The sequence below is a fragment of the Scyliorhinus torazame genome, chromosome 5 (assembly GCF_047496885.1).
Source record: "Scyliorhinus torazame isolate Kashiwa2021f chromosome 5, sScyTor2.1, whole genome shotgun sequence".
NCBI classification, from domain to species: domain Eukaryota; kingdom Metazoa; phylum Chordata; class Chondrichthyes; order Carcharhiniformes; family Scyliorhinidae; genus Scyliorhinus; species Scyliorhinus torazame.
In genome coordinates, this window is record NC_092711.1 from 5,089,503 (window position 1) to 5,103,435 (window position 13,933).

General features: G+C 49.4%; 1 protein-coding gene and 1 gene segment (V, D, J or C); one reads left to right on the top strand and one right to left on the bottom strand.

Moving 5' to 3' along the window:
* Positions 1 to 13,933, top strand: part of LOC140422583 (solute carrier family 12 member 6) — a 539,853-nt gene that overhangs the window by 137,543 nt on the left and 388,377 nt on the right. The window lies entirely within an intron of this gene.
* LOC140421343 (Ig heavy chain C region, secreted form-like) overlaps positions 2,604 to 13,933 on the bottom strand; it is a 76,221-nt gene continuing 64,891 nt past the window's right edge. The window contains 1 exon segment of the C gene segment in view: positions 2,604 to 3,007. Within this exon segment, the coding sequence occupies positions 2,604 to 3,007 (404 nt within the window).

A 13,933-nucleotide genomic window follows, 5' to 3' on the forward strand; every position in this document is an offset into this window, starting at 1 on the left:
GAGTGTCAAGCGTGCGGAGTGTCGAGCGTGCGGAGTGTCGAGTGTGTGGAGTGTCGAGCGTGCGGAGTGTCGAGCGTGCGGAGCGTGCGGAGCGTGCGGAGTGTCGAGCGTGCGGAGTGTCGAGTGTGCGGAGTGTCGAGCGTGCGGAGTGTGCGGAGTTGTCCTCATCAGACAACACCGCCCCCCCCTCCCCTCGTCCCAGAGATTGGCCCGGGAAACCTACCCTGAGCTCCCTCCGACACGACTAAATCTCCCTCCTGAAGGAACGGGGACCAAAACTGTGCGCAGTCCTCCAGGTGCGGAAACCCCTGTGTCCCGTGCAGTTTTGCGGACTTTGGGACATTTATATTCCACCCCCCCCCCCTTTGCGGTCAAGGGCCAACACTCCATTTACATTCCCGATCACTTGGCTGGGTCCGCGGACTAACCTCGTGACTTAGTTCACCATGGTTGTGTGAGGGGGAGGTGTGATGAATATCGAAATTTCAGATATATTGCATTACATGTCATATCACGGGTATGAAGTCGGGGAAGGCCCCTGGGCTGGATGGGTACCCAGCGGAATTTTATAAGGAATTGGCGACGGACCTGGCACCACATTCGTGGGGGGCGTTTACTGAAGCGCTGGAGAAGGAGGAATTGCCGAGTGGCGGTCCTTGTTCGACGTTTTGGGAAAATTTGGGTTTGGGCCGTGATTGGTGGCTTGGGTGCGGTTGCTGTAGGTGGCGCCAAGGGCGAGGGTGAGGACGAATGGTATGAGCTCACGAAGCTTTGACTTCCACAGGGGTACGAGGCAGGGGTGCCCGCTGTCGCCGCTGCTGTTTACGCTGACCATAGAGCCATTGGCGATGGCTCTCGGGGGGTCGGCAGAGTGGCAGGGGATAATGGGGGGACAGAGGGAGCATTGGGTGTCGCTCTATGCCGATGACCCCTTGCTGTATGTTTCGGATCTGGTGGAGTATGGGAAGGATTATGGGCCTGCTGGGGAGGTTTGGAGGGTTCTCGGGATACAAGCTGAATGCTGGGAAAAGCGAGGTGTGAGAGGTGTGGGCGGGGGCCAGCGAATCTCGCCCACGTCTTCTGGGGTTAGAGAATATGAAGTATGAGCTAAGGGGAGGTGTGAGAAAAGCTGGGGGGGGGATGTTTGTGACTGTGTTTGAGGAGCGGTCCGTCGCTGGGGGAGGGAGAGGAAGTGGGGGGTGAAATCTGTACAGACCGTAGAGTTGATTGTTGGGGAGTATGGTTCCCGGGGGTGTTTATTGTCTGTAACCTGTTTTGATACAGGTTTGTAACAGAACAAAGAACAAAGAAATGTACAGCACAGGAACACACGGCCCTCCAAGCCCGTGCCGACCATGCTGCCCGACTAAACTACAATCTTCTACACTTCCTGGGTCCGTATCCCTCTATTCCCATCCTATTCATATATTTGTCAAGATGCCCCTTAAATGTCCCTATCGTCCCTGCTTCCACCATCTCCTCCGGTAGCGAGTTCCAGGCACCCACTACCCTCTGCGGAAAAAACTTGCCTCGTACATCTACTCTAAACCTTGCCCCTCTCACCTTAAACCTATGCCCCCTAGTAATTGACCCCTCTACCCTGGGGAAAAGCCTCTGACTATCCACTCTGTCTATGCCCCTCATCATTTTGTAGACCTCTATCAGGTCGCCCCTCAACCTCCTTCGTTCCAGTGAGAACAAACCGAGTTTATTCAACCGCTCCTCATAGCTAATGCCCTCCATACCAGGCAACATCCTGGTAAATCTCTTCTGCACCCTCTCTAAAGCCTCCACATCCTTCTGGTAGTGTGGCGACCAGAATTGAACACTATACTCCAAGTGTGGCCTAACCAAGGTTCTATACAGCTGCAACATGACTTGCCAATTCTTATACTCAATGCCCCGGCCAATGAAGGCAAGCATGCCGTATGCCTTCTTGACTACCTTCTCCACCTGTGTCGCCTCTTTCAGTGACCTGTGGACCTGTACTCCTAGATCTCTCTGACTGTCAATACCCTTGAGGGTTCTACCATTCACTGTGTATTCATTAAAATACATATTGCGTTGTATGTATTTGCTGCAGTGTGTTTGACTGATGTAGTCATCATGTTTCAAATCCTGGTTTGAAAGTTGCGGAGGGTCAGACATGCGGTTAAAGTATTGTCAATGTTGTTGTTTGACTGGAAGTAGAGCTGGCAGTTAAGGGTCGCTGTGTGTCTGCACTGATTTGCAAAGCTTCAGGGATGATCGTGAGTTATTTATGGTGCGATGTCAAAGATGTGTTAATGCTGGGTCAGTAATAAAGTGTGTCCTAATTTCCCACCTCCCTATTTCTCGGTCAGATCATTCGGAGAGAGGAATCCTTTCCTCGCAGTCGAAGAAAGCTAAAATCAAACATTGGGGTTTCTGTCGTCTGGTCCGGGGTTTTAACACTGGGAATGATTAAGGAGTATGGACCAAGTCGGAGGTCGTAGTCACAAGGATGTTCCTGGAAGAGGGAAGGAATCGATTCCAGAAAGTAGGAAGCTGGCGACTGAGGGAGACTTGGAGGAGGCCACTCAGTCCTTAGAGTCTGTGCTGCTACTAACCCATCCCTTTGATAATCATCCGACGTTGCATGTATGGAACCCACCCCCATGAGCGAATAATAAGAAAGCAACTTCAATCCCGACAAGGGCCCGTTTACCTTGACCCTTTCTCAGGTGGCGTACTATCACTTCAATGGTGGATTGGTGCTCCACCTGGCACAAAAAGGTCTGACCCGTCGCCCACGTTTGCGAGGGGATAGACAGCTGACTGACCACGTGGAAATTGCCCTCGCTGTCTGGGGTCACTGGGAAGGTGGTCATCCCCTCCACCAGCTCGCTGCCCTCAGAGCGCCAAGTCAGGGAAATGGCTGCTGGGTAGAAACCAGACACAAGGCAGGCCAGTTGCGTCGTGCCGTCATCGATTGGACTTCCCTGCCGTTCAATTTGGATGAGCTGAACTTCCGGAACCTTCATCGGAGCTGCAAACACAATAGTGACTGTTGAATAGATTCAGGATGTGCCTGAAATTTAACCATGCAATCATTAATGACCGTTCTCGAGAGAGACCATCCCTCTCCGAATCCCCTAACTCTCCCATCGAAGACCATCCCTCTAATCTACTATCTCTCCCATCAAAGACCATCCCTCTAATCCCCTAACTCTCCCATCGAAGACCATCCCTCTAATCCACTATCTCTCCCATCGAAGACCATCCCTCTAATCCCCTAACTCTCCCATCGAAGACCATCTCTCTAATCCCCTAACTCTCCCATTGAAGACCAGCCCTCTAATCCCCTAACTCTCCCATTGAAGACCATCCCTCTAATCCTCTAACTCTCCCATCGAAGACCATCTCTCTAATCCCCTAACTCTCCCATTGAAGACCATCCCTCTAATCCCCTCACTCTCCCATTGAAGACCATCCCTCTAATCCCCTAACTCTCCCATTGAAGACCATCCCTCTAATCCCCTAACTCTCCCATTGAAGACCATCCCTCTAATCCCCTAACTCTCCCATTGAAGACCATCCCTCTAATCCTCTAACTCTCCCATTGAAGACCATCCCTCTAATCCCCTAACTCTCCCATTGAAGACCATCCCTCTAATCCTCTACCTCTCCCATTGAAGACCATCCCTCTAATCCCCTCACTCTCCCATTGAAGACCATCCCTCTATTCCCCTAACTCTCCCATTGAAGACCATCCCTCTAATCCCCTAACTCTCCCATTGAAGACCATCCCTCTAATCTCCTAACTCTCCCATTGAAGACCATCCCTCTAATCCCCTAACTCTCCCATTGAAGACCATCCCTCTAATCCTCTAACTCTCCCATCGAAGACCATCTCTCTAATCCCCTAACTCTCCCATTGAAGACCATCCCTCTAATCCCCTCACTCTCCCATTGAAGACCATCCCTCTAATCCCCTAACTCTCCCATTGAAGACCATCCCTCTAATCCCCTAACTCTCCCATTGAAGACCATCCCTCTAATCCCCTAACTCTCCCATTGAAGACCATCCCTCTAATCCCCTAACTCTCCCATTGAAGACCATCCCTCTAATCCCCAACTCTCCCATTGAAGACCATCCCTCTAATCCCCTAACTCTCCCATTGAAGACCATCTCTCTAATCCCCTAACTCTCCCATTGAAGACCATCCCTCTAATCCCCTAACTCTCCCATTGAAGACCATCCCTCTAATCCCCTAACTCTCCCATTGAAGACCATCCCTCTAATCCTCTAACTCTCCCATTGAAGACCATCCCTCTAATCCCCTAACTCTCCCATTGAAGACCATCTCTCTAATCCCCTAACTCTCCCATTGAAGACCATCTCTCCAATCCCCTAACTCTCCCATTGAAGACCATCCCTCTAATCCCCTAACTCTCCCATTGAAGACCATCCCTCTAATCCCCTAACTCTCCCATTGAAGACCATCTCTCTAATCCCCTAACTCTCCCATTGAAGACCATCTCTCTAATCCCCTAACTCTCCCATTGAAGACCATCTCTCTAATCCCCTAACTCTCCCATTGAAGACCATCCCTCTAATCCCCTAACTCTCCCATTGAAGACCATCCCTCTAATCCCCTAACTCTCCCATTGAAGACCATCTCTCTAATCCCCTAACTCTCCCATTGAAGACCATCCCTCTAATCCCCTAACTCTCCCATTGAAGACCATCCCTCTAATCCTCTACCTCTCCCATTGAAGACCATCCCTCTATTCCCCTAACTCTCCCATTGAAGACCATCCCTCTAATCCTCTACCTCTCCCATTGAAGACCATCCCTCTATTCCCCTAACTCTCCCATTGAAGACCATCCCTCTAATCCCCTAACTCTCCCATTGAAGACCATCCCTCTATTCCCCTAACTCTCCCATTGAAGACCATCCCTCTAATCCCCTAACTCTCTCATTGAAGACCATCCCTCTAATCCTCTAACTTTCCCATCGAAGACCATCCCTCTAATCCCCTAACTCTCCCATTGAAGACCATCCCTCTAATCCCCTAACTCTCCCATTGAAGACCATCCCTCTAATCCTCTAACTCTCCCATCGAAGACCATCCCTCTAATCCTCTAACTCTCCCATTGAAGACCATCCCTCTAATCCTCTAACTCTCCCATTGAAGACCATCCCTCTAATCCCCTAACTCTCCCATCGAAGACCATCCCTCTAATCCTCTAACTCTCCCATTGAAGACCATCCCTCTAATCCCCTAACTCTCCCATTGAAGACCATCCCTCTAATCCCCTAACTCTCCCATTGAAGACCATCCCTCTAATCCTCTAACCCTCCCATTGAAGACCATCCCTCTCATCCTCTAACTCTCCCATCGAAGACCATCCCTCTAATCCTCTAACTCTCCCATTGAAGACCATCCCTCTAATCCCCTCACTCTCCCATTGAAGACCATCCCTCTAATCCCCTAACTCTCCCATCGAAGACCATCCCTCTAATCCTCTAACTCTCCCATTGAAGACCATCCCTCTAATCCCCTCACTCTCCCATTGAAGACCATCCCTCTAATCCCCTAACTCTCCCATTGAAGACCATCCCTCTATTCCCCTAACTCTCCCATTGAAGACCATCTCTCTAATCCCCTAACTCTCCCATTGAAGACCATCCCTCTAATCTCCTAACTCTCCCATTGAAGAGCATCCCTCTAATCCCTAACTCCCCCATCGAAGAACATCTCTAATCCTCTAACTCTCCCATTGAAGACCATCCCTCTAATCCCCTAACTCTCCCATTGAAGACCATCCCTCTAATCCTCTACCTCTCCCATCGAAGACCATCCCTCTAATCCTCTAACTTTCCCATCGAAGACCATCCCTCTAATCCTCTACCTCTCCCATCGAAGACCATCCCTCTAATCCTCTAACTTTCCCATCGAAGACCATCCCTCTAATCCCCTAATCTCCCATTGAAGACCATCCCTCTAATCCCCTAACTCTCCCATTGAAGACCATCCCTCTAATCCCCTAATCTCCCATTGAAGACCATCTCTCTAATCCTCTAACTTTCCCATCGAAGACCATCCCTCTAATCTCCTAACTCTCCCATTGAAGACCATCCCTCTAATCCTCTACCTCTCCCATCGAAGACCATCCCTCTAATCCTCTAACTTTCCCATCGAAGACCATCCCTCTAATCCCCTAACTCTCCCATCGAAGACCATCCCTCTAATCCTCTACCTCTCCCATCGAAGACCATCCCTCTAATCCTCTAACTTTCCCATCGAAGACCATCCCTCTAATCCCCTAATCTCCCATTGAAGACCATTCCTCTAATCCCCTAACTCTCCCATTGAAGACCATCCCTCTAATCCCCTAATCTCCCATTGAAGACCATCCCTCTAATCCCCTAACTCTCCCATTGAAGACCATCCCTCTAATCCCCTAACTCTCCCATTGAAGACCATCCCTCTAATCCCCTAACTCTCCCATTGAAGACCATCTCTCTAATCCTCTAACTTTCCCATCGAAGACCATCCCTCTAATCCCCTAACTCTCCCATTGAAGACCATCCCTCTAATCCCCTAACTCTCCCATTGAAGACCATCCCTCTATTCCCCTAACTCTCCCATTGAAGACCATCCCTCTAATCCCCTAACTCTCCCATCGAAGACCATCCCTCTAATCCTCTAACTCTCCCATCGAAGACCATTCCTCTAATCCTCTAACTCTCCCATTGAAGACCATCCCTCTAATCCCTAACTCTCCCATTGAAGACCATTCCTCTAATCCTCTAACTCTCCCATCGAAGACCATTCCTCTAATCCTCTAACTCTCCCATTGAAGACCATCCCTCTAATCCTCTACCTCTCCCATCGAAGACCATCCCTCTAATCCCCTAACTCTCCCATTGAAGACCATCCCTCTAATCCCTAACTCTCCCATTGAAGACCATCCCTCTAATCCCCTAACCCTCCCATTGAAGACCATCCCTCTAATCCCCTAACTCTCCCATTGAAGACCATCCCTCTAATCCCCTAACTCTCCCATTGAAGACCATCCCTCTAATCCCCTAACTCTCCCATTGAAGACCATCCCTCTAATCCCCTCACTCTCCCATTGAAGACCATCCCTCTAATCCCCTAACTCTCCCATTGAAGACCATCCCTCTAATCCTCTAACTCTCCCATCGAAGACCATCCCTCTAATCCCCTCACTCTCCCATTGAAGACCATCCCTCTAATCCCCTAACCCTCCCATTGAAGACCATCCCTCTAATCCCCTAACTCTCCCATTGAAGACCATCCCTCTAATCCTCTAACTCTCCCATCGAAGACCATCCCTCTAATCCCCTAACTCTCCCATTGAAGACCATCTCTCTAATCCCCTAACTCTCCCATCGAAGACCATCTCTCTAATCCCCTCACTCTCCCATTGAAGACCATCCCTCTAATCCTCTAACTCTCCCATCGAAGACCATCCCTCTAATCCTCTACCTCTCCCATTGAAGACCATCCCTCTAATCCCCTAACTCTCCCATTGAAGACCATCCCTCTAATCCCCTAACTCTCCCATCGAAGACCATCCCTCTAATCCCCTAACTCTCCCATTGAAGACCATCCCTCTAATCCCCTAACTCTCCCATTGAAGACCATCCCTCTAATCCCCTAACTCTCCCATTGAAGACCATCTCTCTAATCCCCTAACTCTCCCATTGAAGACCATCCCTCTAATCCCCTAACTCTCCCATTGAAGACCATCCCTCTAATCCCCTAACTCACCCATTGAAGACCATCCCTCTAATCCTCTAACTCTCCCATTGAAGACCATCTCTCTAATCCCCTAACTCTCCAATCCAAGACCATCCCTCTAATCCTCTAACTCTCCCATTGAAGACCATCTCTCTAATCCTCTAACTCTCCCATTGAAGACCATCCCTCTAATCCCCTAACTCTCCCATTGAAGACCATCTCTCTAATCCCCTAACTCTCCCATTGAAGACCATCCCTCTAATCCCCTAACTCTCCCATTGAAGACCATCCCTCTAATCCCCTAACTCTCCCATTGAAGACCATCCCTCTAATCCCCTAACTCTCCCATTGAAGACCATCCCTCTAATCCTCTAACTCTCCCATTGAAGACCATCCCTCTAATCCTCTAACTCTCCCATTGAAGACCATCCCTCTAATCCCCTAACTCTCCCATCGAAGACCATCCCTCTAATCCTCTAACTCACCCATTGAAGACCATCCCTCTAATCCCCTAACTCTCCCATTGAAGACCATCCCTCTAATCCCCTAACTCTCCCATCGAAGACCATCCCTCTAATCCCCTAACTCTCCCATCGAAGACCATCCCTCTAATCCCCTAACTCTCCCATTGAAGACCATCCCTCTAATCCCCTAATCTCCCATTGAAGACCATCCCTCTAATCCCCTAACTCTCCCATTGAAGACCATCCCTCTAATCCTCTACCTCTCCCATTGAAGACCATCCCTCTAATCCCCTAACTCTCCCATCGAAGACCATCCCTCTAATCCCCTAACTCTCCCATCGAAGACCATCCCTCTAATCCTCTAACTCTCCCATTGAAGACCATCCCTCTAATCCCCTAACTCTCCCATTGAAGACCATCCCTCTAATCCCCTAACTCTCCCATTGAAGACCATCCCTCTAATCCCCTAACTCTCCCATCGAAGACCATCCCTCTATTCCCCTAACTCTCCCATTGAAGACCATCCCTCTAATCCCCTAACTCTCCCATTGAAGACCATCCCTCTAATCCCCTAACTCTCCCATCGAAGACCATCCCTCTAATCCCCTAACTCTCCCATTGAAGACCATCCCTCTAATCCCCTAACTCTCCCATCGAAGACCATCCCTCTAATCCCCTAACTCTCCCATCGAAGACCATTCCTCTAATCCCCTAACTCTCCCATTGAAGACCATCCCTCTAATCCCCTAACTCTCCCATCGAAGACCATCCCTCTAATCCTCTAACTCTCCCATCGAAGACCATCTCTCTAATCCCCTAACTCTCCCATTGAAGACCATCTCTCTAATCCTCTAACTCTCCCATTGAAGACCATCCCTCTAATCCCCTAACTCTCCCATCGAAGACCATCTCTCTAATCCCCTAACTCTCCCATTGAAGACCATCCCTCTAATCCCCTAACTCTCCCATTGAAGACCATCCCTCTAATCTCCTAACTCTCCCATTGAAGACCATCCCTCTAATCCCCTAACTCTCCAATCCAAGACCATCCCTCTAATCCCCTAACTCTCCCATCGAAGACCATCCCTCTAATCCCCTAACTCTCCCATTGAAGACCATCCCTCTAATCCCCTAACTCTCCCATCGAAGACCATCCCTCTAATCCCCTAACTCTCCCATCGAAGACCATCCCTCTAATCCCCTAACTCTCCCATCGAAGACCATCCCTCTAATCCCCTCACTCTCCCATTGAAGACCATCCCTCTAATCCCCTAACTCTCCCATCGAAGACCATCCCTCTAATCCCCTCACTCTCCCATTGAAGACCATCCCTCTAATCCCCTAACTCTCCCATTGAAGACCATCTCTCTAATCCTCTAACTCTCCCATTGAAGACCATCTCTCTAATCCCCTAACTCACCCATTGAAGACCATCCCTCTAATCCCCTAACTCTCCCATTGAAGACCATCCCTCTAATCCCCTAACTCTCCCATTGAAGACCATCCCTCTAATCCCCTAACTCTCCCATTGAAGACCATCCCTCTAATCCCCTAACTCTCCCACTGAAGACCATCCCTCTAATCCCCTAACTCTCCCATCGAAGACCATCCCTCTAATCCTCTAACTCTCCCATTGAAGACCATCCCTCTAATCCTCTAACTCTCCCATTGAAGACCATCCCTCTAATCCCCTAACTCTCCCACTGAAGACCATCCCTCTAATCCCCTAACTCTCCCATCGAAGACCATCCCTCTAATCCTCTAACTCTCCCATTGAAGACCATCCCTCTAATCCCCTAACTCTCCCATTGAAGACCATCTCTCTAATCCCCTAACTCTCCCATTGAAGACCATCTCTCTAATCCCCTAACTCTCCCATTGAAGACCATCCCTCTAATCCCCTAACTCTCCCATTGAAGACCATCTCTCTAATCCCCTAACCCTCCCATCGAAGACCATCCCTCTAATCCCCTAACTCTCCCATCGAAGACCATCCCTCTAATCCCCTAACTCTCCCATTGAAGACCATCCCTCTAATCCTCTAACTCTTCCATCGAAGACCATCCCTCTAATCCCCTAACTCTCCCATTGAAGACCATCTCTAATCCTCTAACTCTCCCATTGAAGACCATCTCTAATCCTCTAACTCTCCCATCGAAGACCATCCCTCTATTCCCCTAACTCTCCCATTGAAGACCATCCCTCTAATCCTCTAACTCTCCCATTGAAGACCATCCCTCTAATCCCCTAACTCTCCCATTGAAGACCATCCCTCTAATCCTCTAACTCTCCCATTGAAGACCATCCCTCTAATCCCCTAACTCTCCCATCGAAGACCATCCCTCTAATCCCTAACTCTCCCATTGAAGACCATCCCTCTCGTCCCCTAACTCTCCCATCGAAGACCATCTCTCTAATCCCCTAACTCTCCCATTGAAGACCATCTCTCTAATCCCCTAACTCTCCCATTGAAGACCATCCCTCTAATCCCCTAACTCTCCCATTGAAGACCATCCCTCTAATCCCCTAACTCTCCCATCGAAGAGCATCCCTCTAATCCCCTAACTCTCCCATTGAAGACCATCCCTCTAATCCCCTAACTCTCCCATCGAAGACCATCCCTCTAATCCCCTAACTCTCCCATTGAAGACCATCCCTCTAATCCTCTAACTCTCCCATCGCAGACCATCCCTCTAATCCCCTAACTCTCCCATCGAAGACCATCCCTCTAATCCCCTAACTCTCCCATTGAAGACCATCCCTCTAATCCCCTAACTCTCCCATTGAAGACCATCCCTCTAATCCTCTAACTCTCCCATCGCAGACCATCCCTCTAATCCCCTAACTCTCCCATTGAAGACCATCCCTCTAATCCCCTAACTCTCCCATTGAAGACCATCCCTCTAATCCCCTAACTCTCCCATTGAAGACCATCCCTCTAATCCCCTAACTCTCCCATTGAAGACCATCCCTCTAATCCCCTAACTCTCCCATTGAAGACCATCCCTCTAATCCCCTAACTCTCCCATTGAAGACCATCCCTCTAATCCCCTAACTCTCCCATTGAAGACCATCCCTCTAATCCTCTAACTCTCCCATTGAAGACCATCCCTCTAATCCCCTAACTCTCCCATTGAAGACCATCCCTCTAATCCCCTAACTCTCCCATTGAAGACCATCCCTCTAATCCCCTAACTCTCCCATTGAAGACCATCCCTCTAATCCCCTAACTCTCCCATTGAAGACCATCCCTCTAATCCCCTAACTCTCCCATCGAAGACCATCCCTCTAATCCTCTAACTCTCCCATCGAAGACCATCCCTCTAATCCCCTAACTCTCCCATTGAAGACCATCCCTCTAATCCTCTAACTCTCCCATCGAAGACCATCCCTCTAATCCCCTAACTCTCCCATTGAAGACCATCCCTCTAATCCCCTAACTCTCCCATTGAAGACCATCCCTCTAATCCCCTAACTCTCCCATTGAAGACCATCCCTCTAATCCTCTAACTCTCCCATTGAAGACCATCTCTCTAATCCTCTAACTCTCCCATTGAAGACCATCCCTCTAATCCCCTAACTCTCCCATTGAAGACCATCCCTCTAATCCCCTAACTCTCCCATCGAAGACCATCCCTCTAATCCCCTAACTCTCCCATTGAAGACCATCCCTCTAATCCCCTAACTCTCCCATTGAAGACCATCCCTCTAATCCCCTAACTCTCCCATTGAAGACCATCCCTCTAATCCCCTAACTCTCCCATCGAAGACCATCCCTCTAATCCCCTAACTCTCCCATCGAAGACCATTCCTCTAATCCCCTAACTCTCCCATTGAAGACCATCCCTCTAATCCCCTAACTCTCCCATCGAAGACCATCCCTCTAATCCTCTAACTCTCCCATCGAAGACCATCTCTCTAATCCCCTAACTCTCCCATTGAAGACCATCCCTCTAATCCCCTAACTCTCCCATCGAAGACCATCCCTCTAATCCCCTAACTCTCCCATCGAAGACCATCCCTCTAATCCCCTCACTCTCCCATTGAAGACCATCCCTCTAATCCCCTAACTCTCCCATCGAAGACCATCCCTCTAATCCCCTAACTCACCCATTGAAGACCATCCCTCTAATCCCCTAACTCTCCCATTGAAGACCATCCCTCTAATCCCCTAACTCTCCCATTGAAGACCATCCCTCTAATCCCCTAACTCTCCCATTGAAGACCATCCCTCTAATCCCCTAACTCTCCCACTGAAGACCATCCCTCTAATCCCCTAACTCTCCCATCGAAGACCATCCCTCTAATCCTCTAACTCTCCCATTGAAGACCATCCCTCTAATCCTCTAACTCTCCCATTGAAGACCATCCCTCTAATCCCCTAACTCTCCCACTGAAGACCATCCCTCTAATCCCCTAACTCTCCCATCGAAGACCATCCCTCTAATCCTCTAACTCTCCCATTGAAGACCATCCCTCTAATCCCCTAACTCTCCCATTGAAGACCATCCCTCTAATCCCCTAACCCTCCCATCGAAGACCATCCCTCTAATCCCCTAACTCTCCCATCGAAGACCATCCCTCTAATCCCCTAACTCTCCCATTGAAGACCATCCCTCTAATCCCCTAACTCTTCCATCGAAGACCATCCCTCTAATCCCCTAACTCTCCCATTGAAGACCATCCCTCTAATCCTCTAACTCTCCCATTGAAGACCATCCCTCTAATCCTCTAACTCTCCCATTGAAGACCATCCCTCTAATCCCCTAACTCTCCCATCGAAGACCATCCCTCTAATCCCCTAACTCTCCCATTGAAGACCATCCCTCTAATCCTCTAACTCTCCCATTGAAGACCATCCCTCTAATCCCCTAACTCTCCCATTGAAGACCATCCCTCTAATCCCCTAACTCTCCCATTGAAGACCATCCCTCTAATCCCCTAACTCTCCCATCGAAGACCATCCCTCTAATCCCCTAACTCTCCCATTGAAGACCATCCCTCTAATCCCCTAACTCTCCCATCGAAGAGCATCCCTCTATTCCCCTACCTCTCCCATTGAAGACCATCCCTCTAATCCCCTAACTCTCCCATTGAAGACCATCTCTCTAATCCCCTAACTCTCCCATTGAAGACCATCCCTCTAATCCCCTAACTCTCCCATCGAAGAGCATCCCTCTATTCCCCTACCTCTCCCATTGAAGACCATCCCTCTAATCCCCTAACTCTCCCATTGAAGACCATCCCTCTAATCCCCTAACTCTCCCATTGAAGACCATCCCTCTAATCCCCTAACTCTCCCATTGAAGACCATCCCTCTAATCCCCTAACTCTCCCATTGAAGACCATCCCTCTAATCCCCTAACTCTCCCATTGAAGACCATCCCTCTAATCCCCTAACTCTCCCATTGAAGACCATCCCTCTAATCCCCTAACTCTCCCATTGAAGACCATCCCTCTAATCCTCTAACTCTCCCATTGAAGACCATCCCTCTAATCCCCTAACTCTCCCATTGAAGACCATCCCTCTAATCCCCTAACTCTCCCATTGAAGACCATCCCTCTATTCCCCTAACTCTCCCATTGAAGACCATCCCTCTAATCCCCTCACTCTCCCATTGAAGACCATCCCTCTAATCCCCTAACTCTCCCATCGAAGACCATCCCTCTAATCCCCTAACTCTCCCATTGAAGACCATCCCTCTAATCCCCTAACTCTCCCATTGAAGACC